The sequence below is a fragment of the Terrapene carolina genome, unplaced genomic scaffold (assembly GCF_002925995.2).
Source record: "Terrapene carolina triunguis isolate 2854851 unplaced genomic scaffold, T_m_triunguis-2.0 Scaffold18, whole genome shotgun sequence".
In the NCBI taxonomy this organism is placed as follows: Eukaryota; Metazoa; Chordata; order Testudines; family Emydidae; genus Terrapene; species Terrapene triunguis.
Genome location: NW_020664369.1, coordinates 1,614,921 through 1,639,471, shown reverse-complemented (window position 1 = coordinate 1,639,471; position 24,551 = coordinate 1,614,921). Strand labels below are relative to the sequence as shown.

Sequence of the window (24,551 nt, the reverse complement as noted above, 5' to 3'; positions counted from 1 at the left end):
AAACAAAGCACCTTAAAAAAATTTATTTAGTTAAAAAATGCTAAACAAAAATCAAGTTTTGCTATCCTCACTTTTGCCCTTTTTCCACGTACAAATCTGAAGGCTTAAATAAAAAAAAAGTTTCACTTACTTCGTTCTCCACAACCTCCATTTTTAGTTGACACTGTATCATTAATGATATATTTTTCTACAGTACCAGAGTTCTGCTTAACACAATTAATTTTAACAGAAGGGGTGAAGAAACACAAGCCAAAATAGGTTAAAGAATATTTAGATAAGTTATTTGTATTCATGTTGGCAGGACTTCATGAAGTTCACCCTAGGGTTCTTAAGGAGCTAGATGAAGCAATCTTGGAACCATTAGGCATTAGGGATTATTTTCGAGAACTCATGGAGGACGGCGAGGTCCCAGAGGACTTGAGAAGGGGAAGTATAGTACTTATCTTTAAAAAGAGAAACAAAGAGAACCTGGGAAATTATAGACCAGTCAGCCTAGTGTAGATACCTGGAAAGATACTGGAACAAATCATCAAACAATTAATTTATAAGCACCTACAGGCTAATAGGGTTACAAGAAGCAGTAAGGACACAGTCCATATGACATTCTCATAAGCAAAGTAGGGACATGTGGTCTAGATGAAATTACTATAAAATGCATGCACAACTGTTTGAAAAAACATACTCAGTAGTTATTAATGGTTCACTATCATGGTGGGAGGGTATGTGTAATGGGGTCCCGGTGGAGTCTGTCCCGTTTCCAGTACTATTCAACATTTTCATGAATGACTTGAATAATGGGATGGAGAGTATGCATATAAAATCTGCACATGACATCAAGCTGAGAGGGCTTGCAAGCACTTTGGAGGACAAGATGAGAATTCAAAATTGATAAATTAGAGACTTGGTCTGAAATCAATGCGGTAAAATTCAATATAGACAAGTGCAAAGTTCTACACTTAAAAAGGAAAAATAAAACATCCAAATACAAGGTGAGGAGTAACTGGAAGGTAGTAGTACTGCATAAAAGGATTGGGGGTGAGTGTCTGTTATGATGGATCACAAATTGAATATGAGCCAACAATGTGATTCTGTTACAAGAAAAGACAAATATCATTCTGGAGTGTATTAACAGGAGTGTTGTATGTAAGACCTGGAGGTATTTGTTCTGCTCTACTGGTGAGGCCTAAGCTGGAGTATTGTGTCCACTTTTGGATGGCACACTTAGGGTGACCAGACAGCAAGTGTGAAAAATCGGGATGGGGGTAGGAGATAATAGGAGCCTATATAAGAAAAAGCCCCAAATATCGGGACTGTCCCTATAAAATCGGGACATCTGGTCACCCTAGGCACACTTTAAGAAAGATATGGACAAATTGAAAGTCAAGAGTAGAGTAACAAAAATTATAAAAGTCTTAGAAAGCCTGACCTATGAGGAAAGGTTAAAAAACTGGGGATGTTCAGTCTTGAGAAGAAAAGACTAAGGGGTACCCGATAAGTCTTCAGATACATTAGACTGTTATAGAGAGGACCATGATCAATTGTTCTCCATGTCCACTGAAGGTAGGACAAGAAGTGATTAGCCTGATCTGCAGCAAAGGAGATTTAGGTTGGATATTAGGAAAAGCTTTCTAACTATAAGACTAGTTAAGCACTGAAACATGTTACAAAGGGAGGTTGTAGAATCCCTGTCAGTGGAGGTTTTTAAGAACAGATTAGACAAGCCTGTCAGGGAAGGTCTATGTATAATAGGCCCTGTCTCTGCCAGGGGATGGACTAGATGACTTCTCGGGGTCCCTTTCAGCGCTATATTTCTATGATTCTGTGGCACCTTCCAGACAATGTAAACAAATAGATTCTCCACACCTCAGAACTTGCAGTCTGTTAAATGTAAATGTTAATCTCTATTTTAAGGTCCTACCTGAATCCAGCACAGTAAACAGCAGTGGAAAAAATGTATATCTCACAATCTTCATTTAATACAATGTTAAGTCAGAGTTACTCTATTTGCCCAACGCGTTTATGAATAGATTTTTCATTCTCCATGTTGTTGTGTTGCTTTTCACATTTTAAAAATATAAAGAATGTTTATTTTGCGGTACATGAATATATTTATGTATTTTGGCCCAACAGTAACAATTACGGTAACTTTGCTTAACGAAACCACCCTCATATTAAAACATGTATCACTTTACATTGACTACTGTCTTTTTGGTATTAATTTGAGTATTTTTTACACACTGGAGATGCTGTTTTTATTAAATCAAGGAAAAATGACTTAAAATGTGGCAAGTGACTGTCAAAATGGCACCTCTTTACTGGATAGAACTGTTATGCGTTTGTATGTAATTATATTCACTTTAGGGACATATCTTTGCCTTTTACTTCTGTTAGCCCTAACAAAGGTAACACAGCTAACAAAGTGAGCCCAATGTCTGTTCCTTCTGGCTCATCAGCAGAGCTGTTTACTTGGGATTCAATTGTTTACACTGGTGCAAACCGTTTAAAGGCAATAAGATTACACAGGGGTCACTGAGCCAATATTAGAAGGCTTTAGTGCTCCCCAGGTGTAACAGAGGGCCTAAACTGACCTACAGAACCTTGATTACTGGTGGTGGAGTGTGAGAAGAAACAAATCCAGCTTGACTGAGTCTAGGTTTAGTTTGTAGGTCTGGCAGGCAGCTTATAAGTAACAAGACTTTTATGAGAATCTTTTCATACAGAGTTGAGACAGATGAACTTTGGAACCCCATTGTTAGGTTTTATTAGTCACTTTTTTTGAGTAGAGCCATTCGGTGTAAAGTATCAGAGGGGTAGCCGTGTTAGTCTGAATCTGTAAAAAGCAACAGAGGGTCCTGTGGCACCTTTGAGACTAACAGAAGTATTGGGAGCATAAGCTTTCGTGGGTAAGAACCTCACTTCTTCAGATGCAAGTCTGAAGAAGTGAGGTTCTTACCCACGAAATTTGGTGTAAAGTTTCTGAATCTGATCTCAGTACTAAACATTTCTCTGTTCCTGTATGAACAGATGTGCCAGGTGGGAAATAGTTTTCCCATTGTGGTAGAATTTTTGAGATTTAGAAAAATTTTCTCGTCCTGAATCAAGACAAAAAGCCAGACTCAGATTTTCACGAGCCCAAAATCTAACACTTCAGTTAGATTTTGACCTTTTAAATTTTTTTTAAAAACATTTGTTGTTAACTTAGATTTTGACATGAAAAATCGTTTAGACTTACAAAAGAACTTTTTCATTTGGAAAGTGTCAAAATGACACATTTAGACAATCTTGATCTCTGTTTTAAGGTTGCAGCTGAACCCAGCACAGCAAATAGCAGCAGAAAAAATGAATATCTTGCAGTCCTTATATAATAGTGTTAAATCAAAGTTACTCCATTTGCTGAGCACGTCTCTGAATTTTCAAATTTTTTTCAAAATGGAAAATTTAGAATCAGCCCTTTCCCACAAACAGTTTAGGTTTTGATGGATTGGCATTTTCTGACCCAAAAAAAAAAAAAGTTTTGTGGAAAAAATTCCTGACCAGCTCCATTTAGCAGCAGCAACATTTGTTCAGTTATCTGGTTTTGCCATGAAAATCCAGGTAGGCTGGGCATATTAATACAACTTTTTTCTACATTGGAAACATAAGTTACAGATTCTTCTTACAAAAAAAAAAATCTGTTTAATGTAATAGTTGCATGCCATATCTTCCCCTGCAGCAAATTGCACAAAGTTTAAAAGATGAACAGAAGAAGTTGCCTTCTGATGCTTCATTTTCAGATGTGCGGCTAGAAGATCCAGAGTCCTGCACCCTAATTAAATCTGGTATGCCTGGGAATATATTTTATATTATCAAATGAAGTAGTAACATAGACATAATGGGCATTAAGATAAGCAAATAATGAGAACATTATATTTACTTTAATAAAAAAATATTTTAAAGTATTTGGAGAATTTTGGGAAGAGCTTGCATAAAAGGAACTTTGACTCAAGAATTTTTATTTAAACTTTTAAAAATTGTCTTCCCAGAAAACCTCAGGAACTGGATTTTCAGTGTGTTTATTACCTGCCTTAATCCTGTGGTGGTGATTTGTGGCACGTCTGTACTACAGACGCATTCATTCTGTGAAATATTTACTCCTGTTGTCAAGGGGCGTAGCATTTTTTTATATGAAGTATAATAAAGAGCTGAGCTCACAGGAGAAGAATGGGTTTTATATGATTCTGGCATGTGTGTTACGTGAGTGCTTTGGAAGTTGTAGTTCAAGAATGTTTTCCTGTTCAAAACATAGACTCAGGCAGTGATTGCATCCTTTTTAATGTTTTTCTTAACTGATTTCAATAACTTGTAGTCTAGTTATTGCAATAATTCATTATTTAGTCTATGAATTTTAAAACCTCATTTTGGGATCCATGTTTTTATACATTTATAAAGTAATTAATTCCATGAGATTTGATTTTGTTAACACCAGAACGCCACCTGAGTTCTGCTTACATGCCTTTAAATGTGCCTGGAATCCCTGGATGACTTTTTTCCCCTCCATCTTACTACAGTTTACTCACTTATTAATATTCTGCTTCCCAGTTGTATCTTTCTAGCTCTGGCAGTTGTCTTCACTATTCCATGGATTTATCATGGTTTCCTACTGTGGACATACCAGGCTGACACACCAAAGACCTAGACTAGAACCAGCTAGAACACACAAGTCTAGATTTGAACGAATGGTAGGAACTACACAAATGTAAGAGATTGTTAGACTATCCCCACACCAGGACATTGCAGCCTTTTGTTCCATGACTGGTTCTGTTGACTTCCTTTAGTTTTTATTTTTTAAAATGGTTGTCACTGAGGTTAACTAGTAGTTGCCCCAAAATCTAGGGGAAAGATGAGTTCTGTGAGGCTCTCCACCACCAATTATTAGGAATTTGCACCTCCTCTGTCATGAAGGGTGCTCTTGTAACAGGGCTGTGACTTCTAATAAAATCCACATGACAAAATCATTGTTCTCTGTCCTAACAGCTGACAATGTTGTCATATTAACATGGGTTCTATATTTCAACTGTGCTAAATCTCCTCAGGTTATCTACTGTATAGCAAGGAAAGAATAGCAAAGTAAACTCATTCAATATTGTTCCTTTTCTCCCCTCCCTCTGGGTGGCCTTTGGGTTCCTGTTAAAGCCCTGTGGGCAACCCTCCTATATTTTCTCCACTCTTTTCTCCCCCATAACTCTCTTCAGTAGTTATGCATCACATCCTTTTAGCAGGTAGGATACTACAGTGACTTCCAGAGAAATGCATATAAAAGTAATACATTTAACAAAGGATGAACTAGATCTCCTTTGGGCAGTCAGTACATGTTAAATCGGCCAGGGGTGAAGGATTAGATGGTTGTCATTGGGTGAAGGAAGATATGCAGTCTCAGGGATGGGTCACTGACTGGACCCGATGGCCTGAAGAATGAGTGTGGTAGCAAAGTTATTTTCAAATGTCTTTTAGCAATTTTTTAATTTAGGAGGGCAGGCTAGTGTTTTGTTTTTCTGATAACCACGTATGCCCTCTCCTTAAATACATGTTTCAGAGTATATACACCAATTCAAGATTACCCAGTACATTTTCAAGATGAATTCAAACGCTACCCAGCTGCCCACATACTCTGTGCATGTATATACTGGAAGTCAGGTTTCTTCCCTCTGAGGAGGTTGAAAACAAAGTAATTTTGTAATGTGTAACATTCCTATGGAGGTCAGCATTAAATAACACTCACTACGTATTGTTTTCAGATGGAAGGAAAGAGTAATAACTTTTTAATGTGTGTTTTCTACCTTTAAATAGGTACAGCAGAATCCCTTAATCCCAGACCGCAGACTATGATTTCACCAGCAGATCTACATGGAATGTGGTATCCCACAGTCAGAAGGACTCTAGTGTGTCTCTCTAAACTGTACAGATGTATAGATGTATGCACAAACTTCACCTCTTCTTTTATCTTACTGTACCGTTTTAAGTTAAAATAGAAAAAAAAGAATATACTACAAATTCTAGATATTTTTGTCTAAAAATAACTGGAAAACATTGATATTTATCTTTTGTTATCTGTTGCCTTTTTTGCTGGTCTCTTCATATAAAATATGTGAATTGGCAAATTGCAGATTGTTCAAAGACAAGTGATTTTGCACATGTAAATTTAGAAATGAAGCACCAAATCAGGTCCAAAATTTCATTTTCCATCTTACTAAGATTTTTCAACAGGTGATGTTTAAAAAGTCACATACCTCACAGACCCCCCCCCAAAAAATGCTCCAGCTCAATGAAGTTATGGGATTGATGTAGAAATTATTGGGTGAAATTCTGTGGCCTGTGATATGCATACGATCAGACTAGATGATCCTAATGGTCCCTTCTGGCCTTAAAATTGAATAATCTATAGTTACCGTAGAAAATGTTTTTAATCTTTTGCACCACATTTTTAGTAACTTTAAAAGTACAACTGCAAGAAACTGACAAATTTACATAAAATAAGACTACTTTAAGCAGCGTTTCTCAAATGCGGCCACCAGGGGCTTTTCTTATGGTCATGGCCTCCTGGGTTGTGATTGGGGGTGGGGGGGAGGGCGCAATATAGCAGCCCCTCTGACTCCCTGTTGCTCCTGGATGCACTGCCTTGGTGTTGATTGCTGGGGCCGCCAGCAGCGGTTGGGCCCTGCCCCCCTCTGGAAACACCTGGGGTACAATGTTGAAGGAGCAGGCAGCCAGTGAATTCCCCACCTTCCCTGGGGCAGTGGGGCTCAGGCTTTGGGCTTCAGCCCTGGAGTGGCGGGGCAGCAGGCTCTGGCAGGGGGCTTCGGGCTCCAGCCCCGGGCTGTAGCTGCTCAGCGGCAGGGCCCAGGTTCCAGCTGTGGGGCTTCAGGCTACAGCTCCCTGCTGCCTCCCCTGAGCCCCCATCCAGGGCTTCATTTGTCCCCAGGCTTGGCAGGGCTGAGTAAGTCTGCTGTGAAAAGTGATACTTGTACATTTGTTAATATCACTTTTCACAACAGACTTACTAGTTAGCAATAAATAAATTACAATGATTTGGATGTGTTTATGTGCATATTTATTTGTTTTTCCTAAATAATTAAGTATTTTAGGAAAAAGTGTGAGAGCGGCCACCAAATTTTTTTCCTGAGAACCCCTGCCTTAAAGTATATGAAAGTATACGGTAGCATGAATCTGTGTAAAACACAGCTAATAACAGCAGATACAATAAACACCCTGTTCATAGAGATTCAAATAACACTTATTCATATAACCTACTCTTAAAGGGAAAGTTCCATAATTAGATTGCCATTTAACATAACTACGAAAAGGCTGGTAAATCTCTGAGAAACCCAGGGAACACGTGCATTTTTGCTGTATGTTGATTTTTGTTTTTACTCAGTTGATAGGAGACACAGCAAAAGGGCTACCTTAACACTTTTGAAGAAGTTCTTATTTGAGAGGCATAACTTGTGAAAGTGTGGGAGGTGTCAAATGGAATATGGAAAAATATAATAATTAATTAATTTAACATTTTGATGTTAATCTCAGTAAAAATAGTAATGTTTTTGGTTGGAGCCCTCTGTTTGAAAGAAAGAAAATGCAGTTTGGAATTATTTACATAGCCCAATTATAAGGGAGTGTGTGTATGAAGAAGCAGGGATCATTGATCAGCATACAGACTGAAAACTGAAACAGACTGAAGTTTTAAGTGAACCTTTTGAAAATCTAACGCTTTACATATATTGTTGAGTATCTAAAGCCCTGGCTATGCTACATCTACAAAAGTGGTGTTGTAACCAGTTTTTGTGACACTCTCATTTAACTGTTTACAGCAAACACAGTGGAGCCAAGTTCACACAACTTTTTTCCATGACACAACGGAGTGTCTTGTGTGTCCACACCTTACTCTGTATCAGTGTATTCTGGGAAAATCTGGGTAACTATCCTATATTACCTAAGCAGGGGTAGAGTGCACGGAGGTATGCACACAGAGTGGCACCATCAGCATGTGGAGCAATGCAATATGAGATGCCCTACTACCCAAGAGAGCTGTGAGAAAGGAGGACTAGCCAAATTGGTTTTCCAGCTCAATCAGGTGGTGACATCTACACTGCAAAAGTAGTGTGCTGAATAGTTACAGGAAGACAGGCATGTTCTAGCCTAGGCAACTGGCAGGGGCAAAACACTGTTTAGGTGCCATGGTTACTAATAGAGTATTAACCATGTGGTGTATAAGGACACAAACCATATTCAGAGCAGTCATGTCACTAACTGGTTACAGACTCTGTTAAAATTTGTAGTATATGTAGTATATTCCTTATTTTAGTTTCTTAATTGTGCACCCACCATATCCAGTCTGTTTACTTGTTATGAAAATCTTTTATATTTGTGGGTTCCCTGCTAATGTGGCTCCAACCCTGTACACTTATGTATGTGCTTAACTTTATGCATTGTGAGCGGAACCATTGACTTCAGAATCAGAAGTCCTGTATGTTCTTTAAGCTACGTAGAAGGTTGGCAAACATTTTTTTCCTCCCTCCAGAGGGCAGTGTTCCAAGGATTATCACAAGAGGCTTTATCTGCCTGTATTCACTCACTGCTGGGAGCTGCGGATTCAATTTCCAAAAATAAGGTCAGACAAAGTTATCTTTCTAGAATGTAGTAGTGTTCATTAGGAAAGAAAGATTCTTTCATATATAATGAAGGCCCTTAAAGAGTTGTCCAGAATTCTGTTGAAATCTCATCAAAATACATTGTCTATCTCTGTCCCCAGAGATCCGTAAGAATTGCTTGCATTTCAGTGTGATATAAGATGTGGTAAAGCAGAGAAAATGATGCATACACAAACCATGCTGAAAAACTAAACTTAAAAATCGTAGAGATAAAGGTTATAGACTAGTGTAACTCGTATGACTCAGCGAAACAATAGACTAAAGTAGGATTCCTCTAATTATCTCTGCACCTAATATTTCTGTGTGTCTTATATCTTGTTTACTGGACTTGCATGTGTTATACTGAGTATTAAGTTCCCAAGTGGGCTAGTTGATAAGACTGTTCCTTGCAAATATTAGTCTGTATGATCAAAGGAGGTGCTCTTATCTATCATTCCTTTTTAATGGGATGCTATCAGTTTAGTTGGTGTTCTATATAATAAAAATATTTGTGAACATTTTTTCTTAAATTTCACTGAAAATATGTTTTAATGTAAATGTTTCTCTGAAGTTTATTGAACACAAATATTGGAGCGTTGTTGCTAATTCATAAAACCCAGAAAGATAAATTGCTACAAACAAAAATAAAATTCTGTGGGCTATAATAATAGACCAAATTTAGTGGATTGTATAAATGGCAGAAGTATTTAGAATTTATTTAAAAAAAAAAAAAAAAAAAAAAAAAAATGTCCCTTTGTTTCAGTTACCTAAGCTGGTGGTAATTGCACAGATCAGGAATTGGTTTGAAATACACCTACTTTTTTTCGAGTGTCATTTTAAAAGCATAATTCATGAAAATTATTGATAGATTTAGGGGAATCCAATGATATGGGAAAAGTTTCCTTAAAATTTCTATAAATTTATCTTTCCATATGCAGCTTGTTCAGAGTTCTGCAGTTATTTGGTATTCTGACAATATTGGATCAGCCTTGATAGAAAGTGTTGTAGAGACTGAGGCCTTGATCCTGCAGTGAGTTCTGTGCAGGCACGCTGCTTCCTGCTATCGGGGTTTAAGGCACATCACTCCTGGGGCATGCTAATTTAACACTCACTAGAGCACTGTCAGATTAAGTCATGCATTAATTTAAAAAAAAAAAAAAAAAAAAAAAGCAAATTCCTATACTGTATTGTTAGTAAAGTCTTGGTTTATTAAAAATGTTCATCTGATTTACTTTTCACCAGTTTTGATCATTGTTTGTTTTTTCTTTTAAAATATTTTCTTTTTTTAATGCCAAAGTACAGCCTGCAGTGTAAACAAATGTTGCTGCTTTAACTTAATCTTGGCGAAAAATCTCTCCCACCTAGCAATAGCAACAGCAGAGGTGTAATCTGGGTCCCATTTCCTTTACCTTAATAAGGCATGAGCTTCAAGATTTAAAAATGTATGCAGCATTAAAAGTGCACAGCTGAAATAACAAAGAATGCAAGAGTTAAAGTTCCTACAGTATAGTGAACTCTGGCCTTGTACTCTCTGTATCTTTGTTTTACTGCTTAGAAATTAACTAAGCTTTACATGTAATGATAAAAACTAGGGCTGTCAATCGCAGTTAACTCATGCGATTAACTCAAAAAAATTAATTGTGCTTAAAAAAATTAATCGTGATTAATCACACTGTTAATAGAATACCAATTGAAATTTATTAAATATTTTTGGATGCTTTTCTGCAGTTTCAAATATATTGATTTCTATTACAACACAGAATACAAAGTGTACAGTGCTCACTTTATATTGTTTTTGATTACAAATATTTGCAGTGTAAAAGTGATAAAAGAAATAGTATTTTTCAATTCACCTCATACAAGTACTATAGTGCCATCTCTTTATCATGAAAGTGTAACTTAGAAATGTAGAGTTTTTTTGGTACGTAAAACACAACAATGTAAAACTGTAGAGCCTACAAGTCTACTCAGGCCTATTTCTTGTTCAGCCAATTGCTAAGACAAACAAGTTTGTTTACATTTACGGAAGATAATGCTGCCTGCTTCTCCTTTAATATATCACCTGAAAATGAGAACAGGCGTTCGTATGGCACTTTTGTAGCCGGTGTTGCAAAGTATTTACGTGCCAGTTATGTTAAACATTCGTATGCCCCTTCATGCTTTGGCCCCCATTCCAGAGGACATGCTTCCATGCTGATGATGCTCATTAAAAAAATAATGCATTAATTAAATTTGTGACTGAACTCCTTGGGGGAGAATTGTATGTCTCCTGTTCTGTTTTACTCGCATTTTGCCATATATTTCATGTAATAGCAGTCTCGGATGATGACACAGCACATGTTCATTCTAAGAACACTTTCACTTCAGATTTGACAAAAGGCAAAGAAGGTACCAATGTGATATTTCTAAAAATAGGTACAGCACTCGAGCAAAGCTTTAAGAATCTGAAGTGCCATCGAAAATCTGAGAGGGACGAGGTGTGGAGCATGCTTTCAGAAGTCTTAAAATAGCCACACTTCAATGTGGAAACTACAGAACCCGAACCATCAAAAAATAAAATCAACCTTCTGCTGGTGGCATCTGACTCAGATGATGAAAATGAACGTGTGTTGGTCCACTCTGCTTTGGATCATTATCAAGCAGAAGCAGTCATCAGTGTGCACTCATGTCCTCTGGAGTCGTGGTTGAAGCGTGAAGGGGCACATGAATCTTTAGCGCATCTGGCACATAAATATCTTACGATGCTGGCTACAACAGTGCCAGGAGAACGCCTGTTCTCACTTTCAGGTGACATTGTAAACAAGAAGTGGGCAGCATTATCTCCTGCAAATTCTAACCAAACTTATTTGTCTTCCCGATTGGCTGAACAAGAAGGAAAACTGAGTGGACTTGTAGGCTCTAAAGTTTTACATTGTTGTATTTTTGAATGCAGTTATTTTTTGTACATAATTCTACATTTGTAAGTTCAACTTTCATGATAGAGATTGCACTACAGTACTTGTATTAAGTGAATTGAAAAATACTATTTCTTTCGTTTTTTATGGTGCAAGTATTTGTAATCAAAAATAAATATAGAGTGAGCACTGTACACTTTGTATTGTGTTGTAATTGAAATCAATATATTTGAAAATGTAGAAAACATCCAAAAATATTTAAATAAATGGTATTCTATTATTGTTTAACAGCGTGATTAATCACGGTTAATTTTTTTAATCACTTTGACAGCCCTAATAAAAACAGAATAGCAATAGCTCTGTCAGACTAGTATTTGTGTTTAACTCTTTGCACTTCCTTATTTTTTTAAACGATATGTTAGGCCTGGTCTACAATGAAAAAGTAGATCGAGCCAGCTATGTTGTTCAGGGCTATGAAAAGTTTTGTGCCTTGAGTGCTGTAGTTAAGTTGACCGAACCCCAGTGTAGATGCAGCTAGGTTGATGGAAGAATTTTCCCTTCAACCTAGCTACCACCTATTGGAGAGGTGGATTAACTATATCAACGGAAAAAGCCCTTCTGCTTGTGTGGGAAGTGTTTACCCTATGGCGCTACAGCTGCACGGCTATAGACATACTCAATGTCTTTGGAATATAATAAAATGTGAAACAAAAGATCCTCTATGTAAGAGCGTGGGCTGCCTTTGTCAGATTGTGGGAGTTATGCTTGCTTTGCACACTAATGCAGAAAGCATGTAATCAAGGTTTTTTAAGGAGCATACAAATGGTCTGTTTCTTTGAATGAGTTATCAGAAATAATATAGAAATGTAGCATGTCAGACACTGGTCATAATTATTGGTGCTATGAATCTAGAGTGGCTTGTAAACAAAACTAGGGCTTTAGCATTAATTAAAGCAAGTAACTGAAATAGTTGGGAGAACTTATTATGCTCTTATATTAATATTTTTCTTTAAGTTTTTGACATTCTTTTTCTCATTGTAATTTAGACCCAGGTTGATGGACAGCTTTTCTTAATAAAACACCTTTTGATTCTTCGTGAACAAATTGCTCCTTTCCACACTGAATTCACCATTAAGGAAATTTCCCTGGACCTTAAGAAAACTAGAGGTACTTCACAGTGCTGGCAGACAGAGCTGGGTGGGCTTGCCCTCCCCTGATATGCTAGCAAAGGTTGTGGGTTTATTTTATGTTCACCTGCAATGATCTGCATGCTTGCTACATTGTCTTGCTTTGTTCTAATCCTTTCTAATACAGGTTTTACCTACTAAGAAGAGCAGCTCAGAATGCTTCTAACAAACTCTACTATACTTTTGATTTATATTAAGTGCGGTATCTGTGCTTTAGCCACTGACCTGTCCAATTCATACATGCTGTTTAAAACAACAATAACAAAAAACTATTGCTAAATAAACTTCACATTTGTATTGTGCTGAAATATCTTTCATCCTTAGCTGTACTCTACAGAGCAGTTTCTTGTTTCTGCTACTTAGCAGATTGATTTTAACAACATGAAACTTACTTGCCTAGGCCAAAATTAAAATTGCCCCAGTCTTTTCTGTAGAAGTTTGACGAGAGAAATATTCCTTATACTGTAAAGTTAGTCAATACTTTTCTATTTATCGTGGTGAGAGTTGTTTCGTGAAGCATACATACATCTAGTAAGGAGGAAAAATAAAGAGCAGAGGCCATCCAGAAGAGGCAGTAGTTATTAATGTTTTCCTGAGAGTGCATTGTGAAGCACAGAGGAAAAAAATCTTAAGGAAAAAAGGGAAGGGTGAGAGAGACTCAGTGCTGTTGATAAGCCTGAGAAAAAGGAGCTGGAACATCTCTTTCCATTACAGAAGAGTAAGTTGAAGAAATAACCTTTCTTCTCTGTCATCTAATACACTGTTACCTTTGCTTTGAAGTTACTGAATCTTGTTACTAACAATTACATCTATTGCATTTGAACATCAATGAGACCTCCTTCCTATTAAGTAGTTTCTAGTTGGCTGGAGGTTAAAGGGTAAATATGTCCTTATGGTGTCTTGTCCTGGCTGACATAAAAGTTTGTTCTGTATCTTTTTTTTAAATGAATAAATTTTTGTACCAGCCAGTGCCTTACAAAGGTGGTAAGTAACAGGAAAAGAGGTTCGGTTGGACCAAGCTTTCTGCATATTGACTTGACTTAAATCAAATGTGGATTTAAAGTTCGAGACATCATCAACTTAAAAATCATGCTCCAGTCTGAAAAAGAGGTACTTATAAGTATTACTTATAACACTAAGATTATTATAACTGAAAGAGATGGAGGGGAATATGATATTTTTTGTTTATTTTGTGCATTTAACAGCACTTCCAAGATAGCTAGTCTTGCAATAGTCAGTTTCTCCTGTTTGTGTGGACCTTTTTTACAGCAACACAGGAGAGAAACACTTTTTAAAAAGAAAAGGAAGATACGGGTATACAAAACAACAAATTGGCAAATGGACCCTGGGACACAGGCAGTACCTGAAACTATTTCCAATTAATTTTTTTTAAAATTGACTGTATTTCAGGCTGATGGTATCCCTTTAATCTCTCACACCCCTTTGGAAATGGGTTCATTTTCTTTGGCACTTATATGTTGGTACACTTACTGCAGGTATCAGTATTACTACTTTTCTTCTCACTACTTCCACAAACCTCATAAACACAAATCCACGTCAGTACTGAAATTTTGTCACCTTCCCCTTATTAAAAAACACACAGACACCATGCATCCTACACATCAGTCAACTGGTTTGGGATGCTGTGTGGGTCTAATGCTATAAACCTTTACTCAGGTGACTAACTCCCTAGTTCTGTGAATAATCCCACTGACGTCGGTAGGACTACTCACACATAAATCGGGGTTTGCAGGATGGTCCCTAAACTATCACCATTCTCTGCATGGCTGAGTACATTTTGGTGTATAGTATTTGTCTATTTGAAGTGTACCTTCATAAGAACAGGTTTTGTCTTGTACAGCACCATTTACATTGCTGGCACTAACAAATGTTAGGTTATCTGGCTATACCAGAAAGAGGACAGGAGACTCTGGATGTGGTTTAATTAGCCCGCAATTTTATTCCTAAATGTCTGAGAGTAGCTGGCAGATAAGTGTACAGTGCAGGTACTTCCATAATTCCTTACATATACCCAGGGGGCTGCTGGCAGCCCTCCCCCTTTCCTATCTTAGTCCTCAGCCAACCTGCTGCTGGAACCTCCCCACCTTGAATGAGTATTAAAAGGGGCTATAAAGGAGGGGGGTTGACTCCCTTCCATACCAGTCATTGGAGCCCCAAGCCCCCAGTTTCTACTCCTTTAAAGAATACCTCCTTTAAATAATTTCCCAATCCATTTTATCTGATCACCGTATCCCTTCCCTACAAAAGAGCTGCAGTGGACATCTGCACCAAGCTTAAATCATGAGTTGTGACATCATAGGCTAACCCCCCTTTCATTTGTTCATCCTACTAAGCCCCCAAGTTGTTGGGGGAAGGTAAAAATAACCACCTCTTTTTCCTCAATCTGGAGGTGAGGGAAAAATTCCTTCCCAGCCGTGCCCTCCTCCTTCCCTCCCCGCCCCCCAAGAAAGGCTTGACTAGCGTAATGCCCACCACAGATCATGATGAAATCTGGTATTTCAACTATTGCCATGGATGGGAGGGTGGGTGCTGCTCAGCCTGGTCCAAGTGAAAAAGAGGGTTTGTACTGCACAAATATGGGTGTAAATAGTCCCCTTCTCTTCCGATCACCTGGGGAGGGGAGGGAAATGAGTCTGAATCCCCATGCTGACCTGACCTGGAGAAGCCTCTACTTAGCACGTATCTCGCTGGCTCTCTAATCCTTAAAGGGGCAACACACCTTCTCTGACAAACCAAACAAAGGGCACCACTGCTTAATGTGCAATGAGGACATTGTAAGCTCCCCAGTGTGTGGACTCTCTTATTTTGAAGTTGTATTGGGGCTAGTACGAGGGACGCTCGTCTGATTGGGTCCTTGGGTGTTACTTTAATAACAAATAGTAGTAATCATGCCATGCCATTGTAATGAAGAAATGAAGTATTTCTGTTTAAATTACTCTGGCTGAATCCTGCACATTTACAGTCTGGTCGACTTTCTGCTTCACAGATGCAGCATTTAAAATCCTGAACCCAAGGACTGTTCCAAGATTTTTTAGGCTAAACAGCAACAACGCACTGATACAGTTCTTATTGGAGGTAATATGGAGTCTTTTTATTAACTCCGCGTAGGAAAAAAATCTCATTTCGTTTAAATGTGTGGTGATTTCTGGGCAAATAAAAAGAAGATAATTGTCTTATGTTCAAGGGTACTCCAGAGATCAGAGAACATTATATTGACTCTAAGAAAGATGTAGACCACCACCTGAAATCAGCTTGTGAGCAGTTTATTCAGCAGCAAACCAAACAGTTTATAGAGCAGCCGGAGGAGTTCATGTCAAAGGTACAAAGAGGCTATGTATTCGCTGTGTTGACTGAAATATTTTTTCCTGAAATGGCAGGATTAATTTGTATTTAAATTTGTTTAATGTTCATTTTATAATAGACAGCGCTGGTAGAGCAGCCTATACTTAAGGCTGCCTGACACTTCCCATGATAAGACTCCGTTTTCAGTTGCTTATAACCTCAGCAGAAATTATTCCGCCATTGCTGAGAATGAGATTAGGGAAACATAATTCTCATGCTGTTTCATTGAGAAGCTGCATTGCTTCAGTGCTTTAGAGCAGGGCCATAATTCAGTGCTTTGGAGCAGGGACTTGAAATTTAGCCGGGGGGAAGGGGGTGCCCTTGGTGCCGGGGATTTTTGTTTTGCTGTTTCATGAAAAGCCAGCCAAATTTTACTGAGTGTATAAGCTCTTGAAAAATCACAGATGTCATGTGCTTAGAGGCTTAGAGTGTGGCAGTTAATTAAATTAGTTACATTCTCGAAAGATTCTGTCAGTATTCGGAATGCCCAAGCCCGTGAACATGTGGGGTGAGCAGGACTTTTCCTTGCAAGTGCTGCTCCTGGCACAGGAGGAGAGGAAGAGACAGGATTCGGATGAACGGGGTGGTAGGGTGGGGAGACTGGGGCAGAAGGGTCTGTAACCACTAACTTGGAATGGAACCCAAGATTCTTAAGTTTGGCCATTCTTCTGCTGTCAGTAACTGTACACTAGCAAATAGGTCTCATCCCCCTCTAGTGTTTGTCCACATGGAGGATGACAATCTACTATTGCTGCCAGTTATTCTTAGTTCAAGTGGCAAAGATCTGTGCAGTGGATATTAAGGTTCCGACCCTGCTGATGAACCATGTGGGTGTTAATATGATGCCACATGATGGGATTTATTTTCAGTTTGCTTTTTAAAAACCCAGGAAATTGCAGACATCATAATGTTCATTTAGCAGTTTATGTATAAAGTCAAGCACTGAAAAGTTAAGGAAATGCCAGAATTAAGGTTACATGTTCAAATGCATTACGATAGTTTGTAATTTCCTAACTCCTACATGATTGACTTTGCAACAGTTTTATTTTCTTAACATAGTTTTTGCACAATTTTTATGAATATGGTATTGAAAGCTTTAAGAACAGAATTACCATGTCACATTTTAAGTTATGAACACGAACTAAAACCAACCAAGCAAACATACCTGGGAATAAACCATAATAGTCTTGCTTAAAATGGCAATACAAGCTTTATTTGCAGTGTGAGAGATTGTAACACAGTGCATTTAGGGCAGTATTTTTCATGGAAGAATAGTGTTCTTAGCCTGGCAGATAGAAGTAGTCTATATTAAATAACTTTTTTTCTCCTGATGTATACTGTTGAGATGGAGGCAAGAGATCCATGAAGGTAACTTTTCTCAGACTTTTTTATAGTAACACTTTCTGTACGGTAGACTTTAAGCAGTAAATGTGTCTGTTTGAAGTAGGATGCAGAAAAGCTTCTTTTCTGTTCAGTGTACATCTCTGAACCAGTATTAATGCTGAGTTTGTTCTCTGGAAGTTATCTGTTTATTTGCAAGGTCAGTGTGGAAAGATCATACAATAGAAATGATGTTTGTAAAGTGCTTTGAAGAGGAAAAGCATTGGACATGCTGAGCATTGTTACGAGTCCTCATATTTGTAACCTCTTTAGTATAACTGCATATAAACAGGTTTATCATGAGGATCGTGACACCTCAAGACTGGTGGTTGCAGTGACACCAAAGTTATCCTGTTTCCTTGCCTTTGGGAGTTCAGAAAATTACAACAGTGAATTTACTTTTAAAAAAGTGCCTATCTTACCTTGGTTCATGGACTAGATGAAATATTTAGATGCCTAAAGATGGAGGTAGGTGCCTAGTGAGATTTACAAACGTGCCTAAGTGAGTTAGGTGCGTAATTCCTATGATTTTCAATAGAATTTACGCACCTAGCTTACTTAAGCCCCCAGTGGGATATACAAAAGTGCCTATCTATAGGCGTCTAAATATATTTGTAAATCTGGCCCCATTTCTAATTTCAGTTGTGAGAAGAGTTGTTATATTGTACAGTATGACAGTCTGACAACTCAGCATGTTAAGATGCCTACATGGGTTTGACTGCTGCATTTGCATTTTTTTTGGCCAAGATTGGCTAGGTACACTTTTCCTTTTAAGGGCTTACTCTGTTATCTTTTATGTAGCTACAGAGTCTTGTGAAATAGTTAATGTATCTCGTTTTGCTTCCCTTTTCATTTATGGCAGGCATAAGTATTATCAAGATTAAATTAGCCTCCTATTAATTGTATAAATAAATATGGAACAGAAATCTTACACTACTGTTTTTGGAATTGCATTTGTCATGACTTGACTTTCCTTCTGTTTATATCCTCAATCAAAATATACAAGAAAGGAAAAAAAACGGTCTCAGACTAGAAATTTTAAGACCTTTATTTAAATGTTACTGGCTTGTTTGATATGATTTCACTTTTTGATACCAATGGAAACAAAAATTTCGCATTCTTTCAATCTAATTGTTTTAGGTTGCTGCATTGAAAGCAATGGCCAGTCAGGGAGGTCCCAAATACAACCTTTCACAGCAGCCTTGGGCACAACCAGGTATTCCTTTGCTTTACAATTTTCATTTTATTGAGGCTCTTGTAGGGTAGTATATTGGCTGATAAAGGACAGTTTGTATTAGTTCCCACTTTTCTAGAACTTGTTTTGAAAACTATTCCACTTACCCAAACAACCTTTCTAGTTATGACTTTTGAGAACATTAAAGCAATACAAAACGCATTCTGGGCTAGACCATTTCAGGAAGTAATTTGTTTTCTGTACTCCTAGGCCATGACTTTCAAAATTAGCCTAAAATGTTAGGTTCCTTAATCCGTATTTAGGAACTTTTCTGATTTTCAAAGTGCCAAGCACACAACAGCTCTCGGTTGCTTTAGTTTTTGAAAATCTTGGTCAAAGTATTTTCAACAATTGTGTTAGTTTCAGTATCTAATACCAGAGAGCTTCATCTTCCATATCCTGTAGGTGACTTTCAATGTCTGAAAAACTTGAAAACATGAGTTTAATTTGTGCAGTGCATGGGTGCATTAAACAGTGTTGAAGATGTGACTGTTGAAATGCGCTTTTCATGTGATGACCATTTAATGCAAAGTGTACTTGAAAGTTACCTTGATTAGATTAAGGTAAAGCTCCTGCTTCTATATCAAAGGGATCACTGAATATTACTTTGAGGCTTATTGTTTATAGTTTTGTAAATACATTACATTTTCAACTCTTGAGAATATGCAAAGTGGGAAGCCAACTACCAATTCCTTCATATTAAGAGCTCAAATGAGAACACTTCCTAGGATCCTTTGTTGGGTTTGAGCAGTTAATATTTTGTGATATTTACAACAAGTAGATCTAGAAATCTGAATCTTTGTGTCATAGATCTGAACCTTTAGTTGCACTAAGTTCCTCAAATGCAAAGCCTGACACGTTTGTTTATAATTCAGTGCTGCCTCATTGCAGGTCAGACAATCTTGCTGCTAATTGGAACTCTTGGCTATAGTTTCTAGCTTATGTCTTTTGCTTTGTGATTCTGTACATAAATGCAAATGTGAACATAGCATGTGTGCAAATGAGAACCTGTTTCTCTTAAATGAAATTTCAAGAAGCACTTAGCTCATTGGGACTGTCCTACATACTATTTGCCATGCTGTCAGATTTCTCGGAGGCTGGAGAAGGGAAAGGAAAATACAAAAGCTGCAAGAGTAAAAAAATAAAGGATGTAACCCTTTTCCCCCCAAAGTTTGTGAATATTTCCCCATGTTTTTTTCAAGCCTCTTTGAAAATGGCATTAAAAATATGTAGCAACAATATAGAAAGCATGTTTCAATCCAGCACAGCATTCCTGTGATGGCAGGCTGCATAGCCGTCTCAGGCATATGGTTAGTGCTAGGTGCTCTGTCTGGTTCCATGAAGACCGGGCCTGAGTGCTTTAAGGAAATCTTGCAAAGTACTATTTTCTTTTCTTGGTCTGAGTATTGCCCAACAGTCACATCTCCAACCAGGGCCGGCTCTAGGCACCAGCAAAACAAGCTGGTGCTTGGGGCGGCACATTTTTAGGGGCGGCATGGCCGGCGCCAGAATGCCGCCCCTAAAAATGTGCCCTGGCCGCCCTAGCTCACCTCCGCTGCTGCTGCCACGGCGCGCGAAACAGCTGATTCGCGCGCTGCTACTCGTCCTCCCTCCCAGGCTCTCAAACCTGGGAGGGAGGGGGAGATCCCAAGTGGCTGCGGCGGGCGCCGCTTCTCCCCCTCCCTCCCTCCCTCCTAGGCTTGAGAGCCTGGGGGGAGGAGGCAGTGCTGGGGATTTGGGGAAGGGGCGGAGTTGAGGCAGGGCCGGGGTGGGGTAATTAAAAAACAGGGGGGGGCAGCCAAAATTGTTTTTGCTTTGGGCGGCAAAAATCCTAGAGCCGGCCCTGTCTCCAACTAAATAAGGAACCTCGAAGGGAGGAGTCTTGTCGAGGCTTTTTACCACTGAAGGGTGGTGACTGTGACTTTGGGGGTTCAGAAGGGTGTGGGGTGGTGATGTGCATAAAGTAGGGAAAAAATAGAGGGGATCATTTGGAACATAAACTTTCAACCAGCAGGAGCAAATATTTGTGTCTAATAATTTTGAATTTTATTTCCAGCAAAGGTCAATGATTTAGTGTCTTCCACTTATAAGACAATAAAAACAAAGCTGCCATCAATGTTACGAAGCATGTCATTATACTTGGCCAATAAGGATACTGAATTCATTTTGTTTAAGCCGATTAGGGTAAGTATTGTTAGTGTATACATCAGCATACTTTCCATAGATTGGCCAACCTTAACGTAGTTAAATAGATTCTGAAAGTGTGCTTTGTAAGCTCATTTATTTTTTGTAGGAATGAATTAATGTAGCTGTTTCTAAGTTTCTTTATCAGATGATTATTTATTTTTCTTGTTAACTTTGACAAGATTTTCTGAATTTCTGTTGCTCTTGTCCGTTACATACTCTTCTATGTGAGTTATTGTACATTAGAAATCCAGACAGTAATCATATGAAAGACATCATGCATGTAATAAGTAAGCAGTCTAGTGTATCATAAAAGGGACCGTGTAAAAATGGAACCTTATTTCACAGACCTGATGTAAGTGTTCAGAGTAAAGAAAATAAATGTACACCTCTACCCCGATATAACGCAACCCAATATAACACGAATTTGGATATAACGCGGTAAAGCAGTGCTCTGGGGGGACGGGGCTGTGCACTCCGGCGGATCAAAGCAAGTTCGATATAACGCGGTTTCACCTATAACGCAGTAAGATTTTTTGGCTCCCGAGGACAGCGTTATATTGGGGTAGAGGTGTATATTGCTTTTACTCCTAGCCAGTGTGCACAGCAAACACTATATTGAGAGAGTTGCTGGATTCTTTCTTCTTGTATATCACCAACCTTTGGTAAGTCCAGTCAAGTTATACCTGTGCAGACCGATCAAGGCAATGAGGGTTGCCCAGGTTTAACAGAGGGCCTGTTACTGGTGAATGTGCACACACTAGAAAACCCAGCATGGTTCTTAGATGCCAGGTTTAGTGTACAGGGCTAAGTGTTAAGAACCCCCCCCCCCCCCATCTTTGATCTGGAGCACATATGATCTGGAGTAGTCACACAATAGACAAGGAAACCTCTCTATGCCATTTTTAGAGTTACTTTTTAGAGGAGAACCACTTTTAAGAGCACAGAGTTCTATCACACACACTTCTCCATTCACTTCAGAGGCTGTTTGATACACAGGATGTTCAGTTTGTTTCATATTTGAGACAGATCTTGTGATATTCCAACACTAAATGTTTTTCTTTCCTTTATAAAGAATAATATTCAGCAAGTGTTCCAGAAACTCCATGCTTTGTTAAAGGAAGAATTTAGCAATGAAGATCTCCAGATCATAGCTTGTCCTTCAATGGAACAGGTATAAAGTGAAGCTCTTTATTTTACAGATTACTCATTTTCACATGACTAGCTCACATTTTTAAATTAACCTGATTTTCCATTTTGCCTAATTTTTATTCATATTCCTCTTTTCTGATTCTTTGAAAATCCAGAATTAATTTGAACTCTAAACCCTGAGCAAATGCAATTGTTTAGTTTTTACCAATATCTATTAAACTGTTTTAAAACTGAGATTAGTGATTAAGACATGCAGCGTTGGGATTTTATTGTACAAGGTCATGGCAAGGACTGTTCTGGTGAACTACACCCACTTCGGGCACCTTTCCTCTTTGGAGAAGTGATCAGATGTGCTAGGTGTGTAAAAATTCTGAAGGAATTGCAAGGATCTGTTTGAACTCAAGAACAACTGGAAAAATGTGGCTAATCATGGAAACTTAAACAGAATTTCAGGTTTAAGGAGGGCTTTTATCCGCAAAGATAATCAGTGTAAGAAACTCTCTGCATCAGGAGGCCCTGCATAAGCCACTCTCTTAGCGATCCCATAGCTTTAAAAAAAAAAAAAATGTATTGGACATCAGTGGTATCTTGGGTATAGGGGATCAACTGGTGATTCTTGTTCACACAGTGTTAAACTGTTAATCAAATATGTGGACAGGAGGAATTTCCCCACAGGGTATTTTGACAGGGAACATGAAGTGGGGAGAAGAATATTAACTTCCTCTGAAGATGGAGCAGGAATAATCTACTGGGATAAGGTGGATTTTTTCCTCACAGTAGTGAGATTTCTGTCTTTTCAGTGATGGACAATGATGTACCAGTCTTTTGGATCTCTTTTATTCCTCCCCTTCTGGTTTATGTAAGCTAAAGTTTTCTGGGTTATTACTAATGTAAATGATTCAGATACCCCTCTTGGGTATTTTAAATTTACTTAATTGTCTATCAAATGGCTACTGCACATAACTTTCTTTTAAAATTGCATGCAGATCATAGAATATCAGGGTTGGAAGGGACCTCAGGAGGTCATCTAGTCCAACCCTCTGCTCAAAGCAGGACCAATCCCCAGACAGATTTTTGCCCCAGATCCCTAAATGGCCGCCTCAAGGATTGAGCTCATAACCCTGGGTTTAGCAGGCCAATGCTCAAACCACTGAGCTATCCCTCCCCTCAGATTTATTAGAAGCCGTGTTGACACAATAGATTGTAACAGCTGGAAGAGCTAGTTTGTCAAGTCATCGATTGCATAGTAGGAGTCTGTAAGTTAGCTAGAACTGGTGATTGCACTTTTTGACCAATATTCTTATAATTGTTCTCTTGGTTCCTCTAAATCCTTGGAGATTTGTAGAATGTTTGTTTAGATGCTCAACCAGCATAAGTCTGCTCCTGACCTTGGATGATGGTAACAACACAATAGCTAACATATACTTTCATTTTGCCTTTCAGGTGAACCTACTTTTGTCAATGTCTAAATAGCCCAACAGTCAGGCCGTTTGAGGTAAATTTCAGTGGTATGCCAGGCAGCGAAGGGGACATGAAGTCATTTGCCAGAAGTAAATAAAGGATTTACCCTGGGATCCGTCAAGGCATCAGCTTTAATACTCCCCGGGCTGCTTAATACTGATTTACAGAAGAATTGAGTTCTACAAATTGTTTCAAGTACCGCAGTTTTTTCTTTCCTAAAACTTAAGGGAACAAACTCGCTGAAGATTTTTATCCAAGCTCAGTTTCTGCCTTGCCATCAGCTGTAAACACGTCTGAGATTGAAATGCTAAGACTTAAATATATTTAAGACCTTACGTCTTTTCCTTTTATGGAGAAGATGTGTTTGCAGTAAAAGAACTAGTAATTTCCTGGGACACACTGAAGATAAATGACAGGAAATCAAAGTTGAAAAAAATCAGTGTGCACTGTATTTGAATGGGATGGTGACCTGAGTGTCAAATGTCGCTGCAGCTTCGTTTTGACAGGCACACTCATTTTTCTCAACCCTCTGAAGAATCTTCTTAGTCCACAATACATTTGAAGAACATAGTTCAAAGTATATTAGTTTGTGAAAACTGTCTTGTTTCCCTTGAATTTCAGAATGTCCTGCAATATTTGATGCCATGTATTTTGGGTGCCTGTAATGATTAGTAGCAGTGAGCACTGACACCTGTACTTTGATATTCTGGAGTGTTCTAAGTGAAGAATCTTTAAATTAGAGTTCTGACCATGAAATGAATATATGGGGTTTTTTGCAGTGGAAAGCTGTGCAATATAATTGTTAATGTTTGTGAGGGGGAACTACCCATGTACTAAAGGCTTTATGGCAAAGGTAAGGCTTAGCATTAAAGTTTTTAAGTACTTAAGGTTTCAGGTTAAGGGTTTTTATTTTTTCTGATTTAAGGTTGAGCAGTGCAGCCGCATTGTCAGAAGTGAGTGCTAAGATGCTGTAGGCCAGGGAAAGGGGCTCAAAGAGCAGCTCCTGGTGACAAAGCTGTGACTATGGAACTTG

General features: G+C 38.4%; 1 protein-coding gene across 3 annotated transcripts in view; it reads left to right on the top strand.

Annotated features, from left to right (window-relative positions):
• Positions 1-23,758, top strand: part of LOC112111213 (conserved oligomeric Golgi complex subunit 3) — a 47,563-nt gene extending 23,805 nt beyond the window's left edge. The window contains exons 14-23 of one of the 3 annotated variants that reach the window (XM_024206533.2): positions 3,713-3,818; positions 5,827-5,951; positions 8,555-8,644; positions 12,604-12,724; positions 15,752-15,840; positions 15,950-16,084; positions 18,628-18,703; positions 20,778-20,905; positions 21,981-22,079; positions 23,501-23,758. In XM_024206533.2, the coding sequence (XP_024062301.1) occupies positions 3,713-3,818; positions 5,827-5,951; positions 8,555-8,644; positions 12,604-12,724; positions 15,752-15,840; positions 15,950-16,084; positions 18,628-18,703; positions 20,778-20,905; positions 21,981-22,079; positions 23,501-23,530 (999 nt within the window). In that variant the 3' untranslated portion in view covers positions 23,531-23,758. Of the gene's footprint in view, positions 1-3,712; positions 3,819-5,826; positions 5,952-8,554; positions 8,645-12,603; positions 12,725-15,751; positions 15,841-15,949; positions 16,085-18,627; positions 18,704-20,777; positions 20,994-21,980; positions 22,080-23,500 lie in introns of those variants that run through there. The other 2 variants (XM_029912046.1, XM_029912054.1) reach the window with 2 other exon arrangements.
• The last annotated feature ends 793 nt before the right edge of the window (positions 23,759-24,551 follow it).